A 19,004-nucleotide genomic window follows, 5' to 3' on the forward strand; every position below is an offset into this window, starting at 1 on the left:
AATATCATTCCAATAGCATACCCCCACTACCAAGACATGTACTTTTGTGAAGTAACTTGTTTAATGTGAACAGTGCAAATCTATTATTATTATTTCAACAAATATTTGACACTGGACAGATGTAACATAAAATTGTTGAAATTGAAAAGGGGATAGTTAAGGACAGTCAAATTATTATTGCAAGAGATATAGACATATGCTGATAATATGAAACAGATTCTCAGTTCTATTATTTTGTTGTTTTAACAGAGTTTTAGAACGTCACAAAGAACATACAAATATAGACAATACAAACATACGAACATTCTATAAAAAGCAACAGCTTCCTGTTAAAAGTTTCAGGACTATTCCCCTATCAATTAAATCGACCTGGGGATTGTCCTCTCAATTGACAATCACAGTGCTCCCAACACACGGGGCACTCCCACTCAGCCTCATAAAGGGAAAGCAAAAAAGAGTAACATCCATCATAGTATGGATGTGCAGGAGGTATATGGAAGGCATTGGGGGCAAATGGAAACCTGGAGTACCTGGCCCATAATGTCCATCACTTATTATTCTGACTAGCATTAAGGCCTGGAGATACTGAAGCAGACGGTATCTGAATTTGTTCAACATTTGTCTGAGCTAATAGGTTGGCTTCCCTTGTATTGCTAGACAGTAAGGGAGAGAAACAGGCCTTTTGATTTGTTACCCAAAAGTTATAAATGATGGACCCTGCTGCCAGCAAGAATAACAGGTGATGAACATTACGAGTCAGGTAGCTTACCCAGGATAGTCAAATGGCACCTCCACAATGAGAGGAAGTACTGGACAAAGCCAGTCTCTCATCAGCCACAGTTTCACATACTCTCTCTCAACTCTCATTCTCTCTCAGGCACAACAGACTCTCTCCAGTTGTATGGCACTTCTGATTCTCTCACACTCACACGCGCTTGCCCGCTCGCTCTCATGTGCCCGCTCGCTCTCATTCGCTCTTTCATTCTCCTCCTTTGAGGGAGGTGTCGAGTTGTGTTCTCTGGGATCTTTGGATGCAGTGACTGGTCATCTTCTGATGATTGTCAGTCAGAGGTGCAGGTAGTCCCGTAGGGAAGCGGTTTCTCAGCCAGGGGTGGAACCACCAGGGGTGGGACTAGCAGCTTGGGCCTCCTGCATCCTGGTGCGGGCTAGTGCGTAGCGCTGCACTATTTGCTTGACATGCTCCTCCTCCTCACGTTGTAACATGCGAACAAAGTTCTTGAGCTCTGGCATAGAAAAGGCATCCCACTGGAAAGATAGAGGAGGGAGACGGAACATTAGTATAAGCTGCACAATGTGAAATGACCATGTTGGTTTGAGAATGAATACCCGATGAATGCTCAATACTCACGTTGACCTCTCCAGTCTCATTCTCTTTTAACACCAAACTGAGGGCTTTGTCATTGGGTCCAGCACACAGACGCAGGTGGAGTGGACTCTCGTCGTCAGACAGCTTGCGCAGGAATACTGAAATACAGGAAGAGGAAGGAGAGACCACGGAATAAAACAACAGTATTAATATTAATATTTATCAATGAGATGTCGGTGCAGAAAAAAAGAAAAGCCGTGCTGCTGCAAGACCACAGACAAGAGGTGACAGAGGCGGGCTTACCTTGGTCATGGCGCTTTGTGCTCTCAAACAAAGCAAACTTTCCAGGGTTGTCCACCACGGTGAACTTCTTCAACAAGGCTTCGATGACCTCACGAGCACATGTGCGGGAGCTGATATGTAGGTGTTTGGACGTATCCTTGGGCAGGTAAAAAGAGGTGCGTCGCTTAACTCCCCCAGTCTTCTTGCCCGCACCAACCTGTGTTGCAGTACCCTTTCTTGGTGGGGGAACTGACACGGGTCGTAGCAGCTTGAACTGGACCTTTATGAAGCCAGTGTAGGAGCCATCTTTGTTCTGTTGAAAATAATGAAAACATTTAGGAATTCAACCTCACGAAACGTATTCGTGTTGAATTGTGCAGTAATGGAGTTGAACAATAACAACATGGTAATGCAGACAGTGTTAGAGTAATTGCAATGTTACTACTTACTGCAATGGCATAAGAGCAATTGTTACTACTCACCAGGTTCATGAACAAGTTGCTGTTGATTTGAGCATTGTACTCCTTCACCTTCTGCTGGATCTCTGTGACTGACAGATCCTGCTGCTTCCCCCATTCAACCTGTTCATCCTGACCAGAGAGAAGGGAGTCAATATTTCAATTGGCCACTCAATGTTCAACTCATTCGTCTTCTTAAACTGACAGTGCAAGACAAAAAAGGGAAACATTGGTGTTCTACCACCGTGTGTCAGCAGAGAGCCAAGGTTTAACGTTTTGCATGTCAAATTATGACTGTAAGAATTGTGTGATGTGGGCCTATCTAAACAAACAATCCACAACATTTTGGGTCACGGAGGGGAAATTCGATTTCAGGAGACTTGGGGAGTCAGGTTCACAGGGGTCAGAGTTCAGTAGAGCAGAGGACTAGATTGGGTTTGGTGAGAAAAGGAAGCACTAGACTGGTGTAAATCAAAATTGTCTTGAATGAGAAACAGCATTCCTACTTGTTACGGCTTATAACAAATGTGCTAAAAACAAATTACTTATATTATTTTGCAGACTGTAGCAGCCTATGCTTCACAGTGCTAACTTCCTGTAAGCTCCACACCTTCTTTCACAAAGTTATCGCTGGTTGCATCAGATTCCAAACTTCCTGTCAACGTAGCCATAGCTTCCCTATGATAGGGAAGCAGTGGACCACAATGATGTCAGCACTGACCAATCCCAGTTCCTCAACTCCTTCTATCTCTGTAGAGGGAGGCATCATGAGGGAACTTGCAGCTGTTTGTGATGTCTGCAAAGGCTGTGGACTGCATTCCTTAAAGCTGTGTTCATGTAAAAATAGCTGCCCCCCTCAGGCAACCCCCCCGCTTGAGAGTCAGACACAAAGCCTTCATCTGTTTTACAGTCATATCCTGTGGAGTCAGCTGCCTAATCCTCACAGAATCTCAGCCATCTTTTAGCAATTCACATTTGGCCTCCAGCATCTACAAGTTATTTAAATGTCTCCCATGGACACAGTAACCACCACAACTATGCGCTTCCTGTGTCTAATGGTCTGTCCTCGCTTCCTGTGTGAGAATGTCATTCAAGACATGTGATGCACAGAACTCTTCTTCCTGTATCAATTAAAAGGACCAGCTAGGCCAAAATGATCCTGTTGACAGTAGCTGCTTTTCAAATCAAATCCAATTTCATTGGTCACATACACATGGTTAGCAGATGTTATTGCGAGTTTAGCGAAATGCTTGTCATGGGAGGGGGGAGGATCCATAGATCAATACTCATAAATCCTCCTGGCAGGTGTTAACATCAGCACCAACATGATCTGTCCTCTGGGAAGAAGTCTCAAACTCTCATTCTACCCACAACTACATAAATCAATGTCAAGTTGTGAAAAATCAGATCAATAACCTGAATCCCAATGCAGATAGAAAGGGTGTTAAAGAGATTCTCCTGTACTTTTGTATACTTTTTAGTTCGTAATTCTGAAAGTAGTGCTCACAGACCAAAAGTGGTACCCAAAAATTGCGTACTATGTCACGTGCAGATACTGTATGTGCACCACGTCATCGCTCTTTCTCTGCTGTGTGTGCATGATGTGCCTCTTGCTAGCTGTCACTCATATGGTTGAACTTGCTAGGGGGCTGGCCCATGTAAGGGACATTCTAGGGGAAATGGCTCAGCCACAGCCAGGTGCATCAGTTGGGTATGCGCAAGACCAAAAATGTAAAAATGGGCTAAATTAATTCCAATCCCGATTAAAATGCCACGGCTGTTTAGCATACTGGTCAGCTGACTTTAGGACCATGCAGAGCATCACTTCAGAGAGAGAAGCTGCCAGCCTGAACACCTTTCTCTCAGAGAGCAGAAACTGTGCCAGACTGTTCATATTATACACTACATACAAAAGTATGTGGAGACCCCTTCAAATTAGTGGATTCGGCTATTTCAGCCAGACACCGTTACTAACAGGTGTATAAAATCGAGCACACAGCCATGCAATCTCCATAGACAAACATTGCCAGTAGAATGGCCTTACTGAAGAACTCAGTGACTTTCAATGTGGCACCGTGAAGGGATGCTTTCCAACAAGTCAGTTCTGCAAATTTCTGCCCTTATAAAGCTGCCCTGGTCAACTGTAAGTGCCATTATTGTGAAGTGGAAACGTCTAGGAGCAACAATGGCTCAGTCACGAAGTGGTAGACCACACAATCTAACAGAATGGGACTGCCGATTGCTGAAGCGCATAGTGCGTAAAAATCGTCTGTCCTCAGTTGCAACACTCACTATGGAGTTCCATACTGCCTTTGGAAGCCATATCAGCACAATAACTGTTCGTCGGGAGCTTCTTGAAATGGGTTTCCATGGCCGAGCAGCCAAACATGAGCCTAAGATCACCATGCACAATGCAAAGCATCGGCTGAGTGGTGTAAAGCTAGCCGCCATTGGACTCTGGAGCAGTGGAAATGAGTTTTCTGGAGTGATGAATCATGCTTCACCATCTGGCAGTCCGCCGATTTGGTGGATGCCAGGAGAACGCTACCTGCCTGAATGCATAGTGCCAACTGTAAAGTTTGGTGGTGGAGGAATAATGGGATAATCAAAAGATGATAAGCTTCCACCGAAAGTAAATTTAATACAATTTGCAAAAATGTGCTTTATAATTACTCATGCCTATATATAAATAAATACAAATCATTCAAAGCACTCCACCAGAGAGCATAATTTGGCCAGAGAGGATCATTAGCTTCTTTTAAAAATTAGCTGTGGATTGTTTGAAGCGCTTGGTCAGCGCGCGGCGAATAGACTACCAGATAGCTGACTGTTGAGTTGCATCGGTTAGTGAAAAGCAGTTAAATAGGCCTATCGCAGTATTTCAAAATATGATTGTAGGAAAAACATAGTTTAGTACGCGAATGGCTATTGCGGAAAAGAGAAGACAAAGAAAAGATTGATCTGTCTCTAGTCATCAAAATTCTCAACTCCCAATGGAGCGAACAGTAGCCTATCTTATTGGCACCCGTGGAGAACATCCCCATATTCCCGGTGAGTGCGCGCATATTCATTGGCTTTATCATTGGATCAGTACCACTGTTCATTTTTGGGGGGGAAAAGTAATGCCATTATTAAAGGCCACATTTTTCCAGTGCAAAGAAAGGATTATAGGCCTACTCTATGTCACTACACACTCAGGCATGCATTGTTCAGTACGGTCTGTTTTGCTAACAGTGACTGAGTTATATTACTGGCCTAAATTATGACTATGCAATCTACTCGTCACAGGAATATTTGCCTCTTTTACATTAGTCTGCAGAGTTGTGGACTTGAGTCACACGACGTTAAGTTGCAAACTTGATGACTTGAAACTCAACTTGATAGAAAATAAAAACAACTTGAGACTTGACTGACTTGAGAATGATGACTTTAAATTATCTGGCCATGTTTTGTAACGGTTTTGTCACTCATTTTGTGGCGCCGAGTCCGTTGGATTTACTCTCCACGCGGCCAGCGACAGTAGCCGCAACATGGTGCCTTGCAACAACAAGTGAACCACAAGTGAAACGCACACTCGTCCCTCTGATTGGACCAGCAAACCTACAATCAAATTACCTGAAATGTATAATTTACTTATGAGATTTTAATAAGGAAATGTGTTTTAATAAATGATTAGAATATTACATAAGTCTGAAACCATGTGATTGTATGACATTGATGTGAATCATTCGATTATTATAATGCATGTATGTGAGAGTAGGTCGATTATTATGATACTGTACTGTGTAATATATCCCGGAGTGTAGTTCTTAGTCAGAATCAACGTTAACAATGCGTCTAGTATTTTGATAACAGACTATCTGTCTGAGCCAGATTCGGGGCGACCTTGGCTGGGACACTGAGAACTTCCTAGTCCCAGGCCTCTCCTTATCTTAGGGGAGGGCAGGAAGACGCTATTCTCACGGACTCCCATAGTCTTGATTGGTGGGTGGTTTGTGTGGAAGTATGTGTGTCACTACAAATTGAAGATCCTTGTACTGTGCACGTCAGAACGTTCCGTGAATAAACATTTAACTTTGGTAGACTGGGCCTCTGTCTGTTTTCGTTTCTGTCAGTATCTTACAAATCCCGATATAACAGACTGAGGGTAACATAATTGAATTGGTTAGTGAACAGGAGAATAGAATTCTCGTAACAGGTTTGCATTTGGAATATGTTTTTAAAAATGAATTATTACTGTGGCAAAAACGCACCAGAGGCGTGTCTCTCCACTTGTACTCACCAAACTCCCGACAGTGGAGAGAACTTATTCTCTTGTTGAAATGCTTTTGTTGCTTTCTTTCACACATTTAAATGCACATGTGGTAAATCTATATTCCATCTAATCCTACAATAATTGCTAGCGTTTCATCATTCCATCCCCGTAACATTATTTTAACACTTAAACATTTCTTTTTCATGTTTGATAAGATACATTTTCATTTAGCCTACCATTTCTTACCCTCGGAGTGGGCGCAATGTTTATTGTGCACATGAACGTTCAAGACTCACAAGGTAGTATTTCTGTTTATTTCATTCAATGTATGGTTTGCATTGTTCTTATTTCCCGGGTTATGTCGGAGGTCCGTGTGTCTGTGTCTGTCTGGTTGTGCGTAATAGGAGTGTGCATGCTTCAGTATGCACAGAAATAGGCTATGTGGCTTTCACGCTTTTGAGTCAGTACGTCGAATAAGAGAAAAGTATTGTTCCATGTACGAATGGTGATGAAATATCATTAAGTCTAATCAAGACAAATGTATGTACCAATGGATGTGGAAATGGCCTTTTACATTGTAAACCAGTTTATTGGTTCAGGGTTCGTACAGACAGTTGCAAAATTGAGACTTAAGTACCTTTCCCAAGCACTAATATTTATTTTCAAGGCTCGCCAATTTGTAATAGGTCATATTATGCAATTATTTCTAGTCGCCACCGGATGGCAGTATATCGCCACAACCCCGTGAAAAATAAATAAGGCAAATCCAGGGGAGCAGGCGGACATAACGAGCATACATGAATCATTCATGATTCCACTTGTTCGCAGAAGTAGGCACGATTAGAACTCAGATCATGAAGCCTTCAGAGTGTTGATCACCGCTGGGAATGCAATAATAAGTGGGTAAAATATAATGAATCAAATAAAAAGATGCGCAAACAGCGTTTACCCTCCACTACATACCCAGTTGGGTCTGGTAAAACCCATTCATAAACATCAATATGCTGCCAGGCAGGATTGGATCTACATTTGCCCAGCATTTTAGCTATCAATGTGACATTTGGTGGCGTCTAAATCAGTCAGTTCTGTACCTGCATGACTGAGTGGCAGTGTGGGTGGAATGAGCGAGCTAGCCTAGCAACCAGAGCACGAAACACGTGAGGAATTAAAAATCTGTAGTCTGCCTGAATTTGCAAGACCAATAAATTTTTCACATATTTTTCATATTAACATATTTGATCATTTTCTGTTCTCCTCTCTTTTGAAGTACTAACTTGAGAAAATGTCAGACTTTCAAGGTATTCCAGTAGTTGAATTTCAGAGTGCCAAATTCAAGTACTTTTAGCACCTTGTGCAAACCCTGTTGGTTGTAATTGCCAATTGGGTAATCGTATGGTCCTGGGTGGGGCCAAGTGCTTACATGTACCAGTTTGAGGTCCTGTTAGGCAGATTTCATTTGGTTTCTCAAGGGGAGACTGTGCAGTCTTGCCATCTACCTGTGTCCATTCAGATAGGACATGTTATGCTTAATAAAGTGGCCATTTCTTTAGGCCAATTGCCCGTGTACATTTGGTAAATGCTATATGATATGGCAATTTCAACATTGAATCACAAAGACCAGTAAAATACATCTACACTGAGCACATCAACCTGCCTTGTCTTCTGCTGATGTCATGCCCTTACCACTGCTACAAGGTCCCTATTTTACAATGACATCATCAAAATATGTTGTAGACAAAATAATGAAAGGGGCTGTCTGGTCGCCTCAATAAATAGACAAAGATTTGTAGTTGAACAAGTCATTGCATGTATAGATTTTTACTTAACTTGAGACTTAACTTGAAAAAACATGTGACTCGACCTGCTCTTAGAATGCACAACTTGGACTTGACTCGAGACTCGAACCTTGTGACTTGCTTGTGACTTGAATAATAGTGACTTGGTCCCACTTCTGTTAGTCTGCAAATGCGATGCATTATAAAAAAAGGTGCAATTTTAAAAAGGCGCAATAAATTAAAATGAAAAGCTTCCCCAAACTTGAAACTCACGCGCCACCTATGGATGTCAGCCATATTGTGACTTAAAAGCGTATATTATGCATCCACCTCACCTTTCACTGTATGCACCCTTCACGCCCTCTTTCGGTTTAACTGAACTCATAACACTGAGCACAGCTTCCAGAAAAACAGTTGATTGAGGTTAAACAATAATTCTTCTGCTCATAGATTACGCATGTTTAAACTACACATTGACACATTCAGCCCAAAGCGGGAGGTTTGAAAAACGGAGTATTCGCCAAAGTTCCAGAGCATCTTTAAATGTCCTGCAACTAGTAAATAGGCAATCACAAAATGGAAGCCAGAACAGTCAACTAAGGAGTCACCCATTTTTACTGTGCTGATATTACTGTTTTGACTCAACTGTGTATAACATTATCTAATGTATTTATTCAAGATGCTGTAGAAATATGAGTAAATGAAACATGATCAAATGTTGCCATTCCCTTTATGTCTAGTAGGCTACTCATTCAAACCCTCCGGAGATGTCTGTGCATGCTTGTGTGTGCAAGCTTTGCCGGTGTGAAGCAATGTGAGTGAAGTCATTTGTTTCTGAATGGTCCAGAGAAGAATAGTACATGACTTGTGAAACCTGAGGGGTTATCGTGGGTGTGTTCACTAAACTCTTGAGCGGTTCTCAGCATCGGGATATATGAGTCATCATTGTAATATGAGAGAAACACAGTATATTCCAATTAACGTTTTAATAAGAGTGGTCATCATGGTTACTACTACATCAAAATATGACGACAACTTCAGATGACAATTTTCGCGGATATGTTATTTGAAATACTCGAGTTTATGCCTATATCACGTCATAACTCTATTAGAAAGTATAATATAAAGGAAGCTACACACAAGATAGTCTCACCTATTATGCATGAACATCAGTGAAGGCGAAGGCATGACTAGCCAACATCTTATTCAATAAGTCTTATTCAACTGCTTGACAAATTGTTCTCCTCTCACCTTCTCCTTCTTGGGTTTGTGAAGGAATGATGTGCGAGCAGTGAAGTACTGCTCGAACTCTGAATCGGAGTCCCCACTGCAGTATCCGCTGCTGGTGGAGCTGCCCCACGTCTTCTCAAAGGACAGGCTTTTATCCGAACCGCTGACTGTGTCTGTCATTATCAAACTGTTACAATGTAACCAACCGTCTGGAGCGATGTTGTGTTTAGAATTCGCCAAAATGTGTCCGGCAAAAAAAAAAAATCTAATTCGGCTTGGATATGAGCGTTGATAGGTGTCGTTTCCTGTTTAATAAGACGAGTTCTTATCTACAAATTGTAGTATCCCACTGTAATAAACGTGTAACTACAGAAACGTTAAAACAGAGTGTCAAGTAATAAGGACTGCTGGTATAGTAGGTATATCTCTGTAAACTTCGACAATGTTGTTCTAAAGCGCGTTTCTGTCGGTTTCCTGTTCAATCTGGCCACGTTTCGGTTTCCCACAACTAGCTGAGAACTGGATGATGGACCAGCCCCCGCTTTTCCATCGCTCTCCTGGTTTTGACTAGATGGGATACAGTTTTTGTCAAATTTCACTTTTCGTAGCAGGCTAGGACAATTTACGCAGCAGGTTATGATAATTTACGCAGCAGGTTAGGATAATTAGGTTCAGGTTGAAAAAAGGGTTGGGTTATAGGGTTAGCTAAAATGCTAAAAACAACACCTTTTGACGTAAAGGTGACAAAAAAACTGTATCCCTTCTAGCCCTTACCTTCCCTCCCCCGGCCCGCAGAGGCTCCACCCAGGCGGTTGAGATTAGAAAATACACAAAACCAGCGCAACAGGCTATGATTGGGCACTGAGGGGAAATTCCAACTCCCTAATGACATCATACCACTCCCTTCCCTGTCTGCCAACAAACAATAAAGGCGTTTGAGAAGATGAAAATCATGTGAGGATTCACATGTTAACAGAGCGTAGAGTACTCACATGATAAGAGTTTGGAGTATTCACATTGCAAATGCATGACATAAGTAGACATGTAGGCTCAGGGGTTTACAAAGAACCGCACCACTTTAGAGAAAAATATATACACTACCCTACGTATTTCATTGGACCGTGTTGCTAACACTTTTTATTTGGCTCTATACTTCAGCATTTTTGGATTTGAGATCAAATGTTTCGTATGAGGCGACAGTAAAGAACGTCAACTTCTATTTGAGGGTATTTTCATAGATATCTGTAAGGAAGCATGTATCTAGTCCCCCCATTTCAAGGTGATATAAGTATTTGCACAAATACACTTAAATGTGTAGTAAAGTAGTCAAATGTTTAGTATTTGTTCACATATTCTTAGCAGGCAATGACTACATCAAGCTTTTGACTTTACAAACTTGTTGGATGCATTTGCAGTCTGTCTTGGATGTGTTTCAGATTATATTGTGCCCAATAGAAATGACTGGTAGATTTTATATTGTGTCATTTGGAGTCACTTTTATTGTAAACAAGAATAGAATATGTTTTCCGTACACTCCCGCAATAACATGGATGCTACCATGATTACAGATAATCATGAATTAATCAATAATAATGAGTGAGAAAGTTACTGAGGCATAAAATTATACCCACAAGACATGCTAACTTCTCACCATTACCAATAAAATGGGGGGGTTAGCTTCTTTTTTTTTTATCTTTATGCCTCCAACTTTCTCACTCATCATTATTCAAGATTCATTCATTAGCCATAATCATGGCAGCATTCACATTAATGTAGAAGTGTTCAGAAACATCTACTCTTATTTACAATAAAAGTGACTCCAAAATGACACAATACATTATTCACCATTCAGTTCCTATTGGGCAAAACATCATCCGAAACACAATCAAAACAAACTGCAATTGCACAATCTTGATGTAGTCATTGTGTGCTAGGAATATGGGGCCAAATACTAAACTTTTGACTACTTGAATACACTATATGGGAATTTGTCCAAATATTTATGAAAAATGTACTTTTTCAAAATGGGTGAACAAGATAAAGTGCTTAACAATAAAACATACCCTCAAATAAAAGGTGACATTCTGTACTGTCTCATATACAACATTTGATCACAAATCCAAAATGCTGGAGTACAGGGACAAATTGACTCATTTTAGCATCACTGTCCAAATAAATACAGAGGGGAGTGTAGATCCAACAAGAACAACTAAAAGTGATGCCCCATGCTACTGTATCTAAAGGAAATGGTGAGAGAGGACCTGATCTGAAAGGATCTAATGCATTATTTCCAGGGGGATGGGATAGAAAGGAAGAGGCGTGTTTACAAGTGAGTATGTAGACACCATGTCACCACAGTGTGGCCTAGAAGATAGTGGATAGATAGTGGTCATGACCCATGACATGGCCAGTGAATTATTCTTACAAAATATATATATATTAGCCCGTCATTATAAATAAGAATTTGTTCTTAACTGACTTGCCTAGTTAAATAAAGGTGACATAAAATGGCCGGTGAATGAGGGTGAGAGTACAGAGAACACATAATGACATGCATGTACAGTCTGTATCGGATCATGAGGTTCTTACCACATCTGTATCGGTCTCCATGGTGTGTTCCATAACACATGTTTGTTCAACTATGGAGCTACCATCCAAACTGCAATCTAATTGGATAACAGCTCGACATCTGTAGTGACACGTGAATCTGCAATCTGTGAGAAAAGAGAGGTGAATGATAAACAGGATTTAATAGAATAGATCATGGGTTGCAATTCAAGTTGGGGCTCGTCCACCAGGGCTCTACATTTTGTAAGGCCACGGTCTACGAATAGATCAGCCACGATGACACACAGATGTAAGGAAAGATTGACTATAAAAAAAAAGTGGCACCCACTGGCTCAGAAACATCCATTTCGTAGTTTTGGGTGATCCCTCCCGTTCCATCCCTCCAGCTTTGGGACATTTTGGATTTCTAAATTGTCTGCTGTCCTCCACTGGCCACAGTGAGTCATTACACGTTTGACAGAGAACAAAACTTGTCACTGATGTATTTGACTTCAATTTGGTCACAAACAGGACATAATTAGAAAAGTATTGCTGGAACGTAGAGTGATTATTGTACAAATAAAACAGCTGTATATTAATGTAAGGAGATTAATGTAATGGAGAGGTTTTACCAGCATATTCCAATACGCTTCAGACATTTATCTCCCCACAAATCTAATGGTCACACATTACAATACAAAGGATGGAGGGCTGGTTGTGATGAAATGCCTGGTAGTGAAACATTGACATCCTTCCTGAATGTAATTGGTGTAATATAGCCAACTGCAGGTGTGAGTTGTTGCCCAAGGCAGCTTAGATCTAGTTAGTTCCCTGTATGGCCAGAGGAAAGGAAGTTTATAGTGAAACTTTAAAGACTATGCAAGAGGAAAGCAGTGCTGGATACCAACAAACCGACAGCACCAATACAAAGAGACAACAAACCACTAGAACCATCTCAACGTCCTCATAAATAGACTGCCACCAACTGCTGATTGAATCTGTGAGTCTTGTTTTGACAAATACCCCAGAGCTAAAACTGGGTCTGGGATTTCCAGGCAAGCGGTTTGGTTCTCAGCTAGTTCTTTGCTGCTGGAAATGGTAATGTACCTATTTGCAATGACTCCTTATTAAAGCCTATTCAGGTCTAATGAATACTGTGTCGTGTGAATGGAGCCAGTGACACAAAAAGCCCATTTAGTTCAGTTGAGAAACAATGAACCAAAGCTATACGGCCTGGCACACACATAAACAAACACAATGGCCTATGCACAAACAGGCTATATAATACGTTGAAAGACATTCTCATAGCCGTAGTTAAACCTTACAACACTCACACACATACAATTTCAGAAAAAAGGCTACGGTTAGGGTTGTGCCCTGCGTTACACAAATATCAAAATACACATTATATACCTTCAGAGGTACACATTGGATCTCACAAGGTACTGTTTGGTACCTTTTAGGGTAAATGTGCAGATAATCTAGTATAATGGTAAACATTTTTACATACTATTTGGAATATAAAGGTACGATCATAAGCTTAGTGGGGCCATAACATCCAGTTAGTTATTTTTGGCCACCCGTGAGCTGAAGTTTTGTACCAGTTTAAGTGGACTGTGGTTATGTTAGTTAAAGGTTGAGTATGTCCGTTGCCACTTCTAAAGTCTTTATAAAAGGCTTACAGAAGAGCATGTGACAATAAAGATCTGTAATTAATATTTTAGCCATCTTAAAGATACATTCCGGAGTATCAAAAACAACCTCGTTATTTTCTTAAACCTCCCATTTTGGACTTGACGAGTCAGTGTATGGCTCATACATGCATAGTAAACCATCTGCAGTTGCTACATTCTAACCTGCCATTATCTAGTCCACAAGATACGTGCTCGTTCATGTCATGATCTGAAGCGAGTAGGATTGCCTGGCTACTTAGACCTATACTGGCCTATATATAATCATTAAACGATTTTAAAGGTGTAGGTCATTTGATGCAAACATATACTGTAAGTAGGTTATAACTTTTCCATTGTATAAATTACATTATCACAATCACTTGCTTGTCATACTAGTCTGTACAACAATGGGAATTAGCCACAACCAAGCTCGAGGGACAATGTTGATTGGCAGAGGGAATTATGTCCAATGAGGTTGTGGGGTGAGGCCAAGCATGTGCACAGCTCATGAACACCCATAGTTAAAAAAAATGTTTTAAAAAGGATCTTTGTACATGCTACAGAGGCTCGAGGACAATGACGCGGTAACAAAGTACACAACTTTCGGGGACCAATTTTGGCTTGTGAGCTCTAATTTCATAACTACTGGCTAAAAAGTATACAACAGTATCGGAGAATCTCTTTAACCCATCACTGAGCGGCCTTGTCAATGGTTAAGGTGTTGGCTTGACAGTTACTGGACCCAGGTTCAAGACTTGGTTGGGGCTACCCCCAAATTTGCTACATTGGTGTCAGAAGTGGGAATGACGGAGAGAAGTGAACACACGAGGCACTTGGTATAGAGAAGAGGTACATTTTGGCCACTTAAAAGGAACAAATGGCCTTGTCACTGTGGTGGTACCCTAAAAAAAGTGTATATTTACCTTTTGGCTCTTTTAAAGGTACAAACTGCAAGGGTACAATTATGTACCTATAACTAATGGTACAATCAATGGACGTACCTTACAGGGTACCACTACGTTGACAAAAGCTTGTACCCCTTTAAGTACAATTCTGTACCTTTATTCTGAGAGTATAGGTCTACAGACATGTATACAGACATGCAACTGTAAAGAACGTCACGTTTGCAGGTATGGACCTGGTTCGCGCCAGGTCCATACCTGGCGCGAACCAGGGACATCTGCCTCAAACACACGTGACCGTCCTCCCTCAAGCGTCTTAGCCAATCATGCCACCTCAAAAGCTAGCTAATGAGTCGAGCGAATTAAGGCTGAGGAGTACAGTAAATTGCACGTGCTACACAATCATAAATCACGACATGCACTCACGCATACATACATGTCAGTGGAGGCTCCTCAGAGGAGGAAGGGGAGGACCATCCTTCTCAGTGAATTTCATAAAAATAGTCAACAATTAAAAAACATTATCCTTTTTAGATAAAACTACACTAAATATATTCACGTCACCAAATAATTGATTAAAACACACTGTTTTGAAATGAAGGTCTACAGTAGCCTCAACATCACTCTGTAGTGTAGCACCAAGGTGTTGCCGGAGGACAGCTAGCTTCTGTCCTCCTCTGGGTACATTGACTTCAATACAAAACCTTGGAAGCTCATGGTTCTCACCCCCTTCCATAGAATTGCAAAGTAATTATGACAACTTCCGGAGAGTGTCCTCCAATCTATCAGAGCTCTTGCAGCATGAACTGACATGTTGTCCACCCAATCAAAATATCAGAGAATGAATCTAGTACTGAAAGCATAAGCTACAACTAGCTAGCACTGCAATGCATAAAATGTGGTGAGTAGTTGACTCAGCGAGAGAGAAACACAATAGTTGAATGGATTTGAACAAATTCATTTCTTCCAAAATTAAGTAGAAGCAAGTGAGAGAGAGTTATATATTTTTTACTTTCACTTAGCTAGCAAATGCAGCTACCTAGTTTAGTCTACTCAAACACCTGGCTCAAACAGAGAGGGATGCTATGTTAGCTAGCTGGCTATGGCTAACACTGAAACTCTTCCAAGTCAAGGTAAGCTTTTGGTATAAATTTATTGTTACCGGGGTCGCCGGTGTAACTGCTAAACTGCACACTGTATTGAATGATTGTAGCGGGTTTACAAATGCGTTAGTTCTAGTAGCTTTGTTGACTATGATGTGACAATGACGTAGGCTGTGTGTAGTTGTGTAGTGGTTATCGGTCATGATCGGTCAAGGTTTTTAGGCCTGGTCACAGACAGCTGTTGTGTTGTGCACTGAAGTGCACAAGCGCAGGGAAAAGGTGAGAGGAGCAGAACGTGTAGATAGTTGTGAGAAGGAATTATTTATACAACGAGCAAAGTGATCATGCTGTTTTTATGTGGCTGCTATGAAAGTGAACTGTGTTTGCATGTGATCAGGGGTGTATTCATTCCACCGATTCTGATTACACCCTAGATCAGCTAGATGTTGTAAACGTTCATTCATAGGCTAGGTTGTAGCAACCTCATGATGGGTACAGGGGAACATTTTAGTATCATGTAGTAGCCTAAACCTAAATCGATGTTACATTGAGCTGGGTGAATGGAATATGAATGGCAGTCATCCAATACTCTGTAATAGAAAGAAGGCCATGCTCATTGGTACAAAAAAAAAAAAGATCCTTCTCCATCATCTTAGAAGTCACCGCCACTAATACATGCAATCATAATCATGCACTCACACACAAGTAAATCCTGTGCAGCAGGCAGACTCACTGGCACAGCGCAGGCTCTGTTTGTACAGTCCCCAGATGAAGCCTCCACACAGGTCACACCAGGTGGGCTGGGCATGGCTGCAGGGCTGGAAGTCATGTCCCTCTCCCCTCTCATCTGTGAGCAGTAAGTCCAGGCTATCCCCCAGCAGTCTGATGATGCCCACCCGGCTGAGCAGCTCTGGGACCTTCCCTGGGCTGATCCGCAGAGCATTGGCCCGCTCCAGGCGAGGTGGTGAGTGAGGCACCTCACAGCTGGTCAGCTCTATCGGGTCATGGAGCCTCAGCTCACGTAGCTCAATGAACTCACCCCAAGACATTCTGTCAGTCACAGCTTCAGTTCCTTCTTCACACAAAGGCAATCACACCTGTGACCAAAACATTTTTTATTTATTTTAGCTTTATTTAACCAGGTAGGCCAGTTGAGAACAAGTTCTCATTTACAACTGCGACCTGGCCAAGATAAAGCAAAGCAGTGCGACACAAACTACACAGAGTTACACATGGGATAAACAAACGTACAGTCAATAACACAATAGAAAAGTCTGTGTACAGTGTGTGCAAATGTAGTAAGATTAGGGAGGTAAGGCAATAAATAGGCCATAGTGGCAAAATGCACAACCTCAATCCAAGATCACCCATAATGAAGCACCAACTCAAGGACATAGGCCTTCACTACAGTACAGTTTTAGCTGTAAATTGTGGAGAGAACTTCCCATACAGCTATGTATTCCTTCACTATTATTAAAACCATGGTTTGAACAAAATACTTTAGCCTATTGTGTACTGAGTATGAATGAATGAAGTCTGTTTCTCGACATCAATTGTCAGTTTTCCTCAAAATACACCAATAAAGTGGTCTACTCTGCAATAAAAATAGAACTTTGAGTTTATTAAACCAATCTGTGCTTCAGAATATATTTGTTTCATTCATTTTCTAAACGGGACGTTTTTTGGTTTGTTGAAGGAGCCCCTTTGCCATTTACTATCTCCAAGGCAATTAAAAGTAAACTTACATCCCATCAAATGTAAAATTACATGGTTTTAAAGTCTATGATTGGAATAGGTCACCAACATTCAAGGCTTTAAACATATCGTGATAATAATTGTAAACTGTAGGCAGGTTGTTGAGCATCCCAGAATGATTGATGATGCGGGTTAACATAGAAGCACGAGAATTGCACCGACTCGAGCCTATTTCATAATTATGACTGGTTTAGTTTATGTTAATAATAATTCGATTTAAAAAAGTGCTATATGTTATTTAAGTATAACAACTTACCAAAACAGGGATCCACCCCTGCAGCAGCCGATGCTTCATCTCCAACGTTCTTCTATTTTACAACATTTCCATAGAAGTTATTACGAATAACGGAGCGGAGGTGTACAGCTTCGCATCTGGAAACAATGTATCATCGGCTACATAACGGAAATACCACTCTTCCGAAAAACACGACTATCAGCAGCATGTTTACTTTGTAACCGTCCCGTCAACCAATTCTGACACTCCAACATATGATGCAGCAGTAACAATTTAATAACAGAAAGAAAAGGAAGTGAAGAGCAGCCTACTGTTCTTGACATGCGGAATTCTTTCACATAGGGGGTGCTTCTGAGTCTTGGACAGTAGAGCAGGAGTGAGGGGTGTGTGAAATCCCCACCCCAGTGACATCCAAATAAAAACGACCTTACGGGGATAATAATTTGCGTAATCATCCATTGACAGCTTATGCAATTAACGGTTTGTGAACTTCGTGAACAACGGGGTGTGAGTTAAAGACATGGCAGGCACACCTTTTTAAAAGTGGTGTGCAAAGTCTAAACAATCAAGTGGATAAAGTTACTTTGAAATACAACCCCGTGAAATGGATACCTTGCTGTTACCTGAACAACAGGCAGATTCTGATCCCAGGATCACTGACCAAGATGATGAGTCAAAACACCTGTAGCCGAAAACATAGGCTATTCTTGTACTTACACATTGTTTCTCTCAATATATATAACAGAAGCATAGAAAGCATTAAAAAAAAGCCCAAAAAAGCTACAACAGAGGAGAGCTGATTATTAAAAGTCTTGAGTTCTGCCCCCTCCCAAATTCAACCTGTGAGTTCCACTCAGTATCAGGTCTGAGATCAAAGGGATAGCAAAGGTTTAGCAGTTCATTACTTAAATTAACCCTTCTAATCACGAGTTAGATTATCATTGTAATTCATCAAATCTAGAAGTTGGAATTGAATCGAGACAAACCTCAAAATGTTTACATTAAACAGTCCAAAACCAACTGCATTCGAATCCCATCCCAAATGGCATTTAGGTAGAGAACTGTCCATTGACTTAGCCCCTTCTCTCTCACATCACTCAGTCCAATATGTCAGTTATGTCTGCCTCTCTCTCTGTAGGCGTTACGGCCAGGTCCTTCTGGAGCATCTCTGTGCCGTCGGCCATCAGCTGGCAGGCAACCTTGTGTTTGGACCAATGCTTCACCTGGCATTCCCTACAAGGACAGAGCAACAACACGTAATAATCTCATTCAGCTGAACAATGTAGAACCTCCTGAACCAAGGGGTGGTAATAAAACCAATGGCTTTTTCATAGTCTTTTGAGTACATCTTTTGTTGCAAGACTAGTAAGAGATTCACAATAAAAGTGGCAGCACCATCCTCTTGATATTTACTTAAGGAGGTGCATTTCCCTGTATGGTGTTTCACTGTAACCAGTCTTAC

The 19,004-nt window shown here is 41.2% G+C and overlaps 2 protein-coding genes across 19 annotated transcripts in view; both read right to left on the bottom strand.

Annotated features, from left to right (window-relative positions):
- Nucleotides 1-39: 39 nt before the first annotated feature.
- On the bottom strand, nucleotides 40-18,245 carry LOC109890887 (ras association domain-containing protein 1). 4 transcript variants are annotated; one of them, XM_020482994.2, is made up of 7 exons: nucleotides 17,564-18,245; nucleotides 16,252-16,649; nucleotides 11,917-12,041; nucleotides 2,092-2,199; nucleotides 1,631-1,922; nucleotides 1,370-1,485; nucleotides 40-1,266 (listed from the first exon to the last, which is right to left on the bottom strand). In XM_020482994.2, exons 2-7 carry the CDS (start codon nucleotides 16,493-16,495, stop codon nucleotides 1,102-1,104), a joined length of 1,050 nt encoding a protein of 349 aa, XP_020338583.2. In that variant the 5' UTR covers nucleotides 16,496-16,649; nucleotides 17,564-18,245; the 3' UTR covers nucleotides 40-1,101. The 4 variants fall into 4 exon arrangements, with proteins under 4 accessions (XP_020338583.2, XP_020338580.1, XP_020338581.1 ...); XM_020482991.2 differs by having other exon boundaries at nucleotides 16,286-16,649; nucleotides 17,564-17,839; XM_020482992.2 differs by lacking the exons at nucleotides 11,917-12,041; nucleotides 16,252-16,649; nucleotides 17,564-18,245 and adding an exon at nucleotides 9,349-10,158.
- Nucleotides 17,739-19,004, bottom strand: part of zmynd10 (zinc finger, MYND-type containing 10) — a 31,556-nt gene continuing 30,290 nt past the window's right edge. For all 15 annotated transcript variants that reach the window (XM_031824832.1, XM_031824835.1, XM_031824829.1 and 12 more), the window contains one exon: nucleotides 17,739-18,775. In XM_031824832.1, the coding sequence (XP_031680692.1) occupies nucleotides 18,640-18,775 (136 nt within the window). In that variant the 3' untranslated portion in view covers nucleotides 17,739-18,639. The remainder of the gene's footprint in view (nucleotides 18,776-19,004) is intronic.

The sequence above is a fragment of the Oncorhynchus kisutch genome, linkage group LG5 (assembly GCF_002021735.2).
Source record: "Oncorhynchus kisutch isolate 150728-3 linkage group LG5, Okis_V2, whole genome shotgun sequence".
NCBI lineage: Eukaryota > Metazoa > Chordata > Actinopteri > Salmoniformes > Salmonidae > Oncorhynchus > Oncorhynchus kisutch.